Source organism: Epinephelus lanceolatus, chromosome 10 (genome assembly GCF_041903045.1).
Source record: "Epinephelus lanceolatus isolate andai-2023 chromosome 10, ASM4190304v1, whole genome shotgun sequence".
In the NCBI taxonomy this organism is placed as follows: Eukaryota; Metazoa; Chordata; class Actinopteri; order Perciformes; family Serranidae; genus Epinephelus; species Epinephelus lanceolatus.
The window spans coordinates 14,340,021-14,352,113 of NC_135743.1; the positions used below are offsets into that span (position 1 = coordinate 14,340,021).

Below are 12,093 nucleotides of genomic sequence, written 5' to 3' on the forward strand. Positions count from 1 at the left end.
GGTTCACACAGTCAATTAGAGGCTGGGGCCCATGTGATTGTTCATGTCTTATGTTCAAGGTGTGGTTGCCTCAGTCAATTTCTGTGCCGGAGCTACAGACCTAAAAAAAAAATGCAGGTAATTTATAGGGGTCACGCCGCAGCTGTACTGTACTGTACTGTACTGTTCTGCTGCAGCAGTGTAATTATCACCACAGCCAGTGGCTTAATAATGTCACCACTTCTCACTGTCCGCTGAAATGCGCAGATGACACAATATCATCACCGATGCAAAGCTGAAGAAAAAAGGCGTCTCCTGCTCCCCCACCCGTTTAACACACGCACAATCACGCGCAGGCTCCCACACATTAATTACACGCACACACATAGACACAGATAAAGGCACACACATCACAAGACCTCCCGCAGTGAATGACCTCAGTTCAGACTCTTAAGGTATTGTCTGTGGGCTGCTGCCTAGTGTTGCTATGGAGGAGAGCAGTTTTGGCAACTCCAGCTGCTGCAGGACGAGTTTGCTGGTCAGTCCAGGCTGTACTGCGACAACCTGTGAGGTCTGTGTGTGTGTGTGTAGGAAGACTTTGCTTTAGGGAAATCATTGGCATCGATGGGATCCAGCATCATCCTATACTGCAGCTATAGTGCTGGCAAGTCTTCTTCTGTCACCACAAAGCAGATGTGGGAATGGGGCTGAGATGATTAAAGGACAGAGAGTTGGTCATAATACATGGTTTATGATGACAATGACATCTTGGAAGTGTGAACTCAATAGAAATAGTTTTAATCATTTAGTTGTCAACTGTTAAATTAATCGCCATCAAATCTGATAATCTGTCAGTTGGTTTGAGGGATTTCTTTAAGGAAAAATATTTAAAATATCTCTTATTCCAGCATCTTCAGTATCAGTAAACTGAATATCTTTGGGTGGTGGGCAAACAGGACCATTTTCTAACATTTTTTAGACCAGACTAATCATTGAATTGAGAAAATAATCATCAGAATAATTGACAATGACAATAATCTAGTTGCAGCCCTAGATTTCTGTAAAGCTTGTAAGCAAATTCATATTTAAAGGCTAAATGGCTGGTGTTATCTTTATTTATCTTATTGTTAACATGATCTATAAAGAGATCAAAACCAACTATGAATTGATGATGACGATGATGAGCCTGATATATAGTTGTTGTCCCAAAACAATTAAAAACGCATCAGTCAGCCACACCGACGCACAAGGCAACATGTGTCTAACCCACATACCTCCTCATGGTGAGCAAACTACTCACTACAGTATGAAATGAATGTGTGAAAATAGCCCTGAACAAATATTCTATTTATTTCCGTTTCAGTGATGTTTGCTAAAAACTATGTTGCCCTGCTGTTGTAGTAAATCAATAGCCACTAAACCACATTTTTGGGATCAGTTTCTAAAGATAAATGCTTTCAGTGGGAGCAAATGGGCTCGGGGCTGAGTTCCACAGGTGGCGTAGAGAAGTCGTAAAGTAATGACAATAAAAAAATTTCGAGTAACACCGGCCTTTAAGAAGAGATACACAGCTGTTTAATGCCACTGAGGGATCACATATTTCCCATACTGAGTGGCTGGGTGGTGGCAGCTCTTTTGTCATCGTGTTTAGTCCACACCCAGTGTCGTTTTGGAGTAACAGGTATGGATAAGGCAGGGTTGAGGACCGAGCTCAGTCATGAACAGACAGAGCGGAAAGAACTGAGTCTGAGGTGCATAGCAGAAATCAAGCCAGATGACATACCTGCGGAGGCATGGAGACGCCTAACAGTTAACACGCCGGCACAATAGCCTACCTGTCTGATCAACGACGACATCAATCGTGCCTCATGTGGTGTACTTACTTAAGATGACCTTATGTCAGATCATTATCACATTTAAAGTTAGGCATCATGGAGGAATGAGCTGTTACACTTTATTTTACCATCAACACTTTGCTAGCTAATTCCTTATTAGGTCAAACGGCAAATTAATCCATCAGCAATTGTTGCATAATGCAGAGTTCAAGTTGGACTGCTTGCAGGGTTTCATTCCTAAGTGGTATGTCTGTCTTGGCTGCCACATGCAATTCAGGTCAGCAGCTTCCATAGATTCACTTGAACCTATCCGTAACAAATGTATTTCCAGTATGTCAAGATGCTGTAGCACGAGTCATTGGCTGTAATATAAATAATCCAAGACTGCGGTCTGTCTGTTTTCAAGAGGAAAACGCCAGATTTTGGAATCAATCATCTTTTTTAAATGTAGTTGCTATGTAATTAGTCTGTCAGTTAGACTGTGAGCTGCATGAATATCAATGGCCTTTTGCTAACATACAATATAGCTGCAACTAGAAACACAATTGATTTATTTTATCGATTAATTGTTTGGTCTTTTGAAAGTCAGAAGAAAGCAACAAATGCCCAAGAGACCACGTCAGTGTCTTAAAAAATGTTGTCTTTTATTCGACAATGAGTTCAAAACCAAAAAGTCTTACATCTCCTATGTTACTGGGTTGCTAAATGCCAACAGGAGCCATTTTCAGTGAATTATGTGAATTATTTTGGTCCAATTTATATGTATGTGTGTAGATAGACATTTAGAATGGCTGTTGCACATTTTTAATCTCAGTTATTCATTTATTTTGTTTGCTCTTTGTGGCTTGGTGTCGATCTATGCAGCCGATGTTGACTTGTCCCAGATGTATAACTGATTCACCTGCGAGTCTTTTGAGTTTATGAATGTTGTATGTGCAGGGTAATGCTGCAAATGAATTGCCCTTTTGAGACCTATAAAGTCGTTTGAACTGAACCGGAAAAAAAATCATGCTTGAGAAGCTTGAACCACTGAATCTTTTGCATTTTTCCAGACTTAAATCATTATTGATTGACAAAATAGTTACTATTTTATTTTCTGTTGGTCAACTAGTTGTTTCAGCGCCAACATATCTTGCACTGTACATTTAATGGTCTTTATGGGCCATCCTGGTCTTGGTAGCAACTGGCCCATCTGAAACACTCCTACTAGCCGAGATGGAAAGTGATAGAGTCACATGTTCTCCTCCACTGAGAAAACTTCTCTCACGAAATCCCCGCTCAACATTATTTCGCAGTTGTCAGAGCAAATCTAGAAACCTCCTGTTGTAGCGCTACAGTCACTCTGACTGGAGGTTGCCTTTATGTTTCAGAGTAGCACCCACTTCTAGCTACTGTCACCTCGTCTTTCACAGGATGCTGGGTCCACTGTGTCTACTAGCTCTCAGCGGGGGGTTCAATGGAGTTTTATCTCCTCTGAGTGGCCCGTAGTAGAAGGAAGCTTCGTTTTCTTTCAGTTAACAATAGATTCAGTCCATTTCCATCCTCTCTCCTCACTGCTGTCCCACCCTTCTTCGCTCTTCCTCGCCATGCCTCCCCCTCTCACTGTCATGTCAGTTTACTCAGTCGATTGATGTATCTCGCTCTTCCTCCACCCTCCTTCCCTCCACCCACGAGCTCTCTGTCTGTCATTCGTCCTCCCTTCTTCTCCTTCATTTGCTGTCTTTCAATTAGGCCATCCCTGACCCAATCTCAGCTGGATGTGGCCTGCCACGCTACTCGCGTGCGTAGCTACTACTGCTCTTCCTTTTATGTGTGGTGGGTGCACATGGAGGATGCATGTGTCTTGACACAGAATCACATCAGTGTCACTGTCCGACAGTCCTTCACATCCTCAGCGCTCCACTTATAAGCCTCCCACAAGACAGTAGTCGTGTGAAGAAAAAAAGTTTCCACACACTTTTTATTGTTAATCTTTTTTTTTTTTTGTCTCCTGTTCTTTCCTCACCCAGTGCCAGTAGAACCATGTCAAAGCCAACAGGGGGCGGCGTCAATGATGTCACCCGCTTTCTGTCATCGGGTGCGGCGCCGGGGTCTCCCACTGCCAACTCGATGTTCTCCGCCGCTAGCCAGGCCGACTGGGCGGCTAAGAGGCTGGTGTGGGTGCCGTCAGAGAAGCATGGCTTCGAGGTAAGGCTGTTGTTGGCTCCCACAAGCACGAACATCTAATTAAAATCATACTGAATATAAAGAAATTAAACAAGTTGAATTTTAGGGCTTGGTTTTTCTGTTTCCCCACTGTCTAAGCATTAATGCTCTTGTAAATAATTAGCTCCAAGTGTGTGCCTTCAAAAGAAGGTGTGTCAAACAGGCGAGGCAAAGCAGCACAGGGTGTGTATGCATCTTTGTATGTAAGTGTTACCATATTTTATGAGGTTTCTATCCCCATTTCCAAAGCTTTCCTTCGTCCTATTAGATTCTTTGATATGCCTTGTGATGCTCTCTAACACATTTAGGCCTAATGGCTATCACAAGGCCCCTGTCATAATAATAATTTGTTCCACTTTCCCTCGGTACTTGTGTAATGCACATTACAAGTTTTCATTGGATGTGACATATGAATTTTGATGTCCTATCTCTGCGTCTCCCTCTCTCTGCTGGACTGGTTTCACAGAGAGCTCTATGAATAGAACAATACTCTCCTTCAGCCTCCTAATGTTAAAGAGGCCGTTGTAGAGACACTGACTTCATTTTACACTCATGATCTGAGAATGGCACTGTAGGACAAACACACACACACATACCGAATATACACACTCATGCAGAGCAACACACAGAGGGACACGCACCCTCTCTTCCAGTTTCATATTCTGAGCATGTATTATTTCAATCTGTGACTAATATGCACCCACGCACACGCAAACACAAATGGGGACATATTTTGTGTGCCGTGCATGTCAAGTAGCAGAGAGAATAAAGTGTAACGGAGCAGAGTCCTGTGACCTGGTCAGACCCAGAGTTCACCATTTCCTGTTCAGCAAAACACAAGGCGGACAGCATGACAAGAGAGTTTCTCTCTCCTCTGTCACCATCTATTCTTGTCCACTGTCGAATACAATGACCACTCATACTCTGAAGCCCACTGTGTCAGATTCTGTCAAACATTTTCACACATGCATTCTCAATGTTTGCTTCATGTTGTATGTAGGCCAGCTGCGTTACTGTAGAGTTAAAGGACTAGATGTGTGGTTTTTTTTAATGTTATAGCCCAGTACCTACAAATTGTAGGCTATAAATTGATGCTGATTTTTGATCGCTATGTAACGTTTTTAATTCATGTTATACCTTTTAAGGTGGCTGTTAGCTTCTGCTCTTTTTGGTGCAGAATGAATTAACATTTTCAGAATCTTGAAACTCACTTGAGACTGGTAACACTCCCTCCCGCTTAAATCTATTTTGTTCTTAATCAGTTATTATCATTAAAGGCAATAACTGTAAGGAAAGCTCTGTCTTGCTGGTGCATCAAATTGAGATGCAACATCCAAGATTTAAGACCTCTGTGAGAATCTGAGGCTCCCAAACATAGAGTGGCCATTGGTCCTTTAAAAAGTCTTAAAATGTTTTAAATATACATTTACCAATTAAAGGCCTTAAAAGCATTGTCTTGAATTCAGATTTGATGTTTCTTACATGTATTTTAGTCACATCACCGTGAGAATTTCCAGTGTTAGCGCTATGGGAAATATCATTTTTCTAATGAGGTAGACACAATTTGACAGGGACACAGACTTTGACACAATACCTGTATGTGCACATGCCCCTCTATGCATTTAGAGGGGGGGGGGTTTCTCCAGGTTTACTGGCTTCCTGCCACAATTCAGAGATATGTATGAAGTCAGGTTAATTGGTGACTCTAAATTGTCCGTAGTTGTGAATGTGAGCATGAATGGTTGTCTGTCTCTATGTGTCAGCCCTGGCGACCTGCCCAGGGTGTACCCCGCCTCTGTCAGTGTCAGCTGGGATGGGATCCAGCACCCCTGCGACCCCCAACAGGATAAGCAGTTATGGAAAATGAATCACACAAGGAGTTTTTTGCTCGTTTATTGACATTAGTGTGTTTACTTTTGGTGTGTATTTCCATCACAAGTTTGGTCTTAAATTTCATTTAAAGTGACATTAAAAAGGTCTTAAAAGAGTCCTAAATTGTTAAAGTTATACCCGCAGACAACATCTTCTAAATGCAAGAAATTATTAAATTCTCATTAACCTCATCAAGAGATTAAGTTTTATTTATTGATTATTCTTGGATTGATATAATGACAAGAAAACTCTTAAATGCATTACTTATTAAGAGAAGATAAGTAAACTGAAAAAACAAATAAGTCAACACACTGGGGGTTGTACGTGTGGACGGCTCTTTGGCACCTGATAATAAAATTTTGACGTCGACATGATGCTCATTGTTGTGTTTTACCTGCCTACAGTTAAGATGTTTAAAGTCTCTTCTAATTGATTCTCACATAAACAGAAACTCTCCCATACTGTCTTTGTTAAATCGCTCTCCTCTTCTACCCCCAGTCGGCCAGTATCCGAGAGGAGCGCGGCGATGAGGTGGAGGTTGAGCTGACAGACAGCCAGAGGAAGGTGACTCTGTCCAGGGAGGAGGTGCAGCGCATGAACCCCCCGCGCTTCAGCAAAGTGGAGGACATGGCCGACCTCACCTGCCTCAACGAAGCCTCGGTGCTGCACAACCTGAGGGAGAGATACTACTCTGGCTTGATCTATGTGAGTGCACAAAACAATGAGCACATGAGAAGGTGAACATGGACACAGATCTCACACCAATACACATGTTCACCTACATGCATATTCAGTCTTGTTGTGGACATGTATGTGTTGGCTCCTCTGGCATCTCCTGTGTAACTGATATGAGGCGGTTAGAGAGGTGAGGAGTCAGCTTACAAAATTGTGCATGTGAGTGTACGCTGGCAGTGGGAGGCATCTCCAGTTTCTCCAGAAAGCAAAGGAGAGAGATGAGTCAGATACTTAGGAATGGAAGTCATGAGCAAATGATAACTGACGTACCCAGAGAGCTTATAGTGAAGTAGAATAATATATAGGTGATTAAATATAGTTGAGCTGCCTATTGATGGGACGAATGATGGGGGATGATGATGAGAGGAACAGAGATAGATTGTTGGAATAGCTTTGAGAGGTGTGTTACAGTATGACAAGATGCTGTGGTTTATGCATCATCATGACTTGGAATGCATTATGAGAACAGTAATGTCAGGGTGTGGATGGACACTGTGTAGAGATGTAATCACCTGCTGTATCTACATGAGATAAAATGTTTCTTTATGAATGAATACATTTATAATCCTACAAAAATCTGCACATTCATAGTGCAGGAGTCTGTTTCTACATTTTTAGAGTGGCTAATTACAGACCATTGTTCGCTGTGATCATGTGTGTTTTTAATGTGGTTGGTGTTATGTGTGTATGCAGCCTGGAAATGGACGGCTGTTTGTTTGCTTGACTGAAATCAGTTATTTTACATTTTCCTGAATGTTCAGAAACGTGTTTACCTGTGTCACAATATGTAATTAGGTAGAGTGGTGCTGACCTGCATAATATATTGAATCACGTAATTGACAAAGCTGCATTAGCATTTAAAACCACTTTTGTTTTACTGCTGTACTTTCTGCTGAAACCAGAGTTCAATAAAAATATGCCACTCCTGCAGTTCTCAAACAGAAGTCAAGCCACCCACAATTATTGACAGTCTCCTTGAATCGAGCACAAACCACCTCAGTGACTGAGCATGTGCAGAGAGTGTTCTGTCAGAAACAGAAGGTCAATAAGCAAAATGATGCCGATTCATTCTGACTGAAATGATATCCTAGTTGTGCATGGACTGCACTGTGAGGATGAATGTAAATGTCTCTGTTCTGTGTGTTTATCCAGACATATTCAGGGCTGTTCTGTGTGGTGGTGAACCCTTACAAGAACCTGCCCATCTACACAGAGTCCATCGTGGAGATGTACCGGGGCAAAAAACGCCACGAGATGCCCCCACACATTTACGCCATATCAGAGGCTGCCTATCGCAGCATGCTACAAGGTACTCAACACAACTATCTATGACCTCTGACCCCTGTGAATAACTCTGACACTGTAGCTAATCCACACATCTGCTATCAGCTCAGCTGGGCTGGAATGTGGTGCTGAATCCCGTCTGTGATCTTTGATCGCTGAGCCACACACTGTGAGTGCTATTTGAAGGTGTGGTGTATTCTTGACTCGTGGCTGTTATCAAAAGCCCTAAAAGTGAAAACAAATAGGCAAGACAGTATTTTTCGAAACAGAGATTTCCAGGCGTGGCACTCCCTGTAACGAACAGTGATATTGTGTATTTGTTGTGGTGATGATAGTAACCACATATTATACTCGTGACAGCGATGCGTAACAGACATTTTTTTCAGGCCCTACCTGTCATGTCTAGCTCATGAGAGAGAATTCCCAGCAATCATTTAAAAAGCAGTTAAAGGCCGATTGAGTACTGTCTCCGCCTCAGGGTGTCTTCCAGAGATAACACGACAGGACAGCCCTGTGTCTGTATGTGCCACCTCCCACCCCCCCCTCGGGGGAGGTTGTAGGTGTGTCACCACAGTGCTTGAACCTGTAGGACCAGTATGAATTCTTCCAGACTGAACATGTAGGAATCTTAAATAATACTCTGTGATGTTGGAAACAATGTCCACCCATGGACTTACAGTGTTGTGTGGTTTAGCAGCCTGGAGAGACCAGTTCAGCTGGTGACCTGTTTCTCTCTTCAGTGCTAATGAGTAACTGACACACTCAGTATCTGAGCATACTCAGATTTGTCTGTACACACATATATCATTATATATTATATGTATCATCATCATCAAAACTTGAGGTGTGAGTCCCTATGGAGGCTTCCAGGGCACGTCATGCCTGGTTAGTGGGGGTGGAGGTTTTGTATAATATGAGCCAACAACTGGCATTATAACCTCCTCAGTCCTATACAGCACCTTACAGTGTGTTATTAAAAGGAATCATATGTCAACATGCGTAGACTTTCAAATAGCCGTGATCCTTATAGCTACGGGATGTTGACTCTGTGTTCTTGTCAGCCGCATATTAAACCACATGTTTAACACTCATGTGCCTATATATAAATCTGTACTGTATGTCACCCACTTTGCCTCATATTATTTTCTCTCTCACAGACAGAGAAGATCAGTCAATCCTCTGCACGTGAGTAGCCCAGTGTGTCTGTCTGTGAATGCTTTGTAACTTGCCGTGAGGAAAGTCTCTGTAGGGGTCACATTGAGACTGTCTGCCTCTGTTGGAGCGTGTGTGTGTGCATGTGTGTCTAATGTGCGTTCATATGTCTTATCTGTGCATATTTATGCAGTTTAATGTATTCAGCTACTGCTCTTCTATTCTTATCCATCTTATCAGCTCTAATTATACATCTACAGTTCTGCCTTTTACCACTTATTGGATCTCTTAAAGGAACACTTCACCCCACCAATGAGACCCTTTCAATTACTCGCCCCATGTTACGTCAAATTAGCAGAAACATTCTTGTTTTTCTTGCATGCTTTCTGGTCAACAAAGATTCTAAAAATGGAGAATGATGAATTGAAGTAATAGGGGTTCACATTTAGCAACAGCAAAACCATATAAAAACATTTGTTTACAAACTCTTACACAACTCATGCAGTGTAATCCAAGTCTCATTTATCCAGTCGTATGCTCAGTGCTCCCCAAACAGACAGCCTTTTCTGATGGGGAACTGAACTAACAGTGGAACTTATCTATGCTCTATTCAAGCCAGACTCCATTGATAAAATAAGTAATTTTACCTTGCTGAACACAGGAGTTGCTGGTCTTTCACTGCCTTGATCGGTAGTTTGTTAATGTTATTGTGTGACTATGGGGAGTCCAAACTACCCTTTAAAACACCCAAATCACACAATAACACCAACTAACTAACTGCTCGAGGCAAATGCAAACCAGTGGCTCCCATGTTCAGTGAGGTAAAAATACTGTTTTTGTAAATGGAGTCTGGCTTTGAAGAGAGCATAGATAATAGATTTTTGGTGTTTTTGGATTCTTCGGTCAACATGGAGGTACATTTTTCTCACATGCCACAAAGTTTGTAATATCCTCCTGAGATCTGAACTTTTGTTTGGTATGGATTTTAAGTTCTTCTAGCTATTTGACATCAGTAGGGCCCAATGAGTATAAGAAACTAAACATTGTCAACAATAATTATGTCCCAACATCCCCAAATGAGATGACAATAAAGTCCCATTGTCTTCAAACGAGTTCTTCCTGATTAACCTAGCTTGTTATTGTTGCTAAAATTGGTCAAATCTGTTGCAACATCAAACTGCAAACATTAATCATAAATAAGCAAGTTTCAACCATAAAATTTTATCAGGTTTTGTCCAGTTTTGTGTAAGGATCAGCTGCAGACTGACTTTGCAGAGATGGCTGCCATCTTGTTTTTACATGGGTTAGTGTGTTGTGCTCTTACTGCTACTAGATGGCACAAAAAAGTGTCCACAAACGAGGACAACAGGTCTAAGTTAAGCAGAATGAAGTATAAGGTCAAGTAAACCCAAAAGTTTGTGATATACAAATGTTCATATGAGGGGTGAAGTATTCCTTTAACCATATTGCATATATGTGAGATTGATTTCAATGCAAATTTTCAGTCCAAGTTAAAAAATCAGGACAGAAAAATCCCATCTTAGCAAAAAGCCAGGCCTGTGATGTGAATGCATCCTCCTGTCTTGTTTGTAGCTGTTTGTCTACTTACCTGCTTGCTCGAGGGCCAGCCATCCATCTCCCTGTCATCATGTCTTCCTGCCAGACTCTTCCTGTCATTGTCAAGGATCCCACTTTAGGTTCATCTTGAATCAGTGTATTTGGGACAAGGCGTCTGCTTCTTTTAGATCTTTTACAGCTGCTATTTTTACTCCATTCTCCTTCTTTCTTCTCCAAAAGCAACAACACTGACACAGCCTGTATCCTCCACACCTGCTTTCTGTTTAGACCTGTGGCTTTGAATGCACTGCATGGTCTCTTTATTTATTGGTGTGATGAATGAGTGTTTGGCCACTTGTTCCTGTGTGTTCTCTCTCTTTAAAATGCTTCTGTGTACCATTCATAATTCAGACCACATGTGTTTAAGATGAACTGTTTTGTAAAGGGGATGGTATTTCATGTGTACATGTCTGTTCCTTACCCGAGTTTGTGTGTGTGTTCCAGAGGCGAGTCTGGAGCTGGCAAAACAGAGAACACTAAGAAAGTCATCCAGTATTTGGCTCACGTTGCCTCCTCTCACAAAGGTGGCACTCTGGGTAGGAACAAGGAACCTGTACAGGTACGTTGCAGCAGAGACATCACAGATGTTAGATAAAAGAAGAGCAGCTTGAAAAACAAGGACAGGAACAACAGGAAAGATGGAGAAGGTGTAGAGGGGGTGATGGAGCATTGAGGGAAACAGATTAAAGATAAGGAAAAGAAATATATAGAAGGATGAGGCTGTAGGAAGCTAACATTAAATCACCTATTCATAGAACAGTGTTTTTAAAAGTGTCTCATACTTGACTGCATACTAAATAGCTGTATGTCAATCCTTTTTTATACAGTTTATATTGGTCATGCTGTTCCTCTCTGTCTCTGCAGTTCATCTTTGTTTTTGATGTGTTGCCAAGACTTTTGTTTTAACCAAAATGCCTGGAATCTGGGCAGAAAGCTGTGAAATGTTACTAACCGCTGTTTATATAAAGAAATAGTTTTGAGGAGTATGGTTATTCACCTTCTATCTGAGAGTTAAGCACGAATGGTAACAGTCGTCTCATCTGTGTGGTACATTAAGCTCAGATCTGGAATCAGGAGGCGATTCTCCTAGCTTAGCATACAGCAGAGGAAAACGAGAAGCCTGTCTCTGTAAATAAGTTAATAAGAAAGAAATATTTGCCAACGCCCATAAAGCTCACTAATTAACACATTGTGTCTTGTTTGTTTAAAGTCTGGGTTTGTCATACAAAAGAAAAACATGTCACCAGTGATTAAAAAATACATGCTCATTGATTGATTAATCTAACTTAATCGCATACATCAATGTTTAAAATGTTTTAAATTCAATTCAAATGAATTTTGGTGGATGTGTCATAGTAAAGCTGCAGGATTTTTGACACAGTTGTCCCTCTGTCCTCTACCACCCAAACTGGTC

The 12,093-nt window shown here is 41.6% G+C and overlaps 1 protein-coding gene across 6 annotated transcripts in view; it reads left to right on the plus strand.

Annotated features, from left to right (window-relative positions):
• The window catches only part of myh14 (myosin, heavy chain 14, non-muscle), a 40,364-nt gene that overhangs the window by 629 nt on the left and 27,642 nt on the right, over nt 1-12,093 (plus strand). For all 6 annotated transcript variants that reach the window (XM_078171592.1, XM_033641571.2, XM_078171590.1 and 3 more), the window contains exons 2-6: nt 3,824-4,001; nt 6,390-6,596; nt 7,779-7,935; nt 9,068-9,095; nt 11,124-11,238. In XM_078171592.1, coding sequence (XP_078027718.1) covers nt 3,837-4,001; nt 6,390-6,596; nt 7,779-7,935; nt 9,068-9,095; nt 11,124-11,238 — 672 coding nt within the window. In that variant the 5' untranslated portion in view covers nt 3,824-3,836. The remainder of the gene's footprint in view (nt 1-3,823; nt 4,002-6,389; nt 6,597-7,778; nt 7,936-9,067; nt 9,096-11,123; nt 11,239-12,093) is intronic.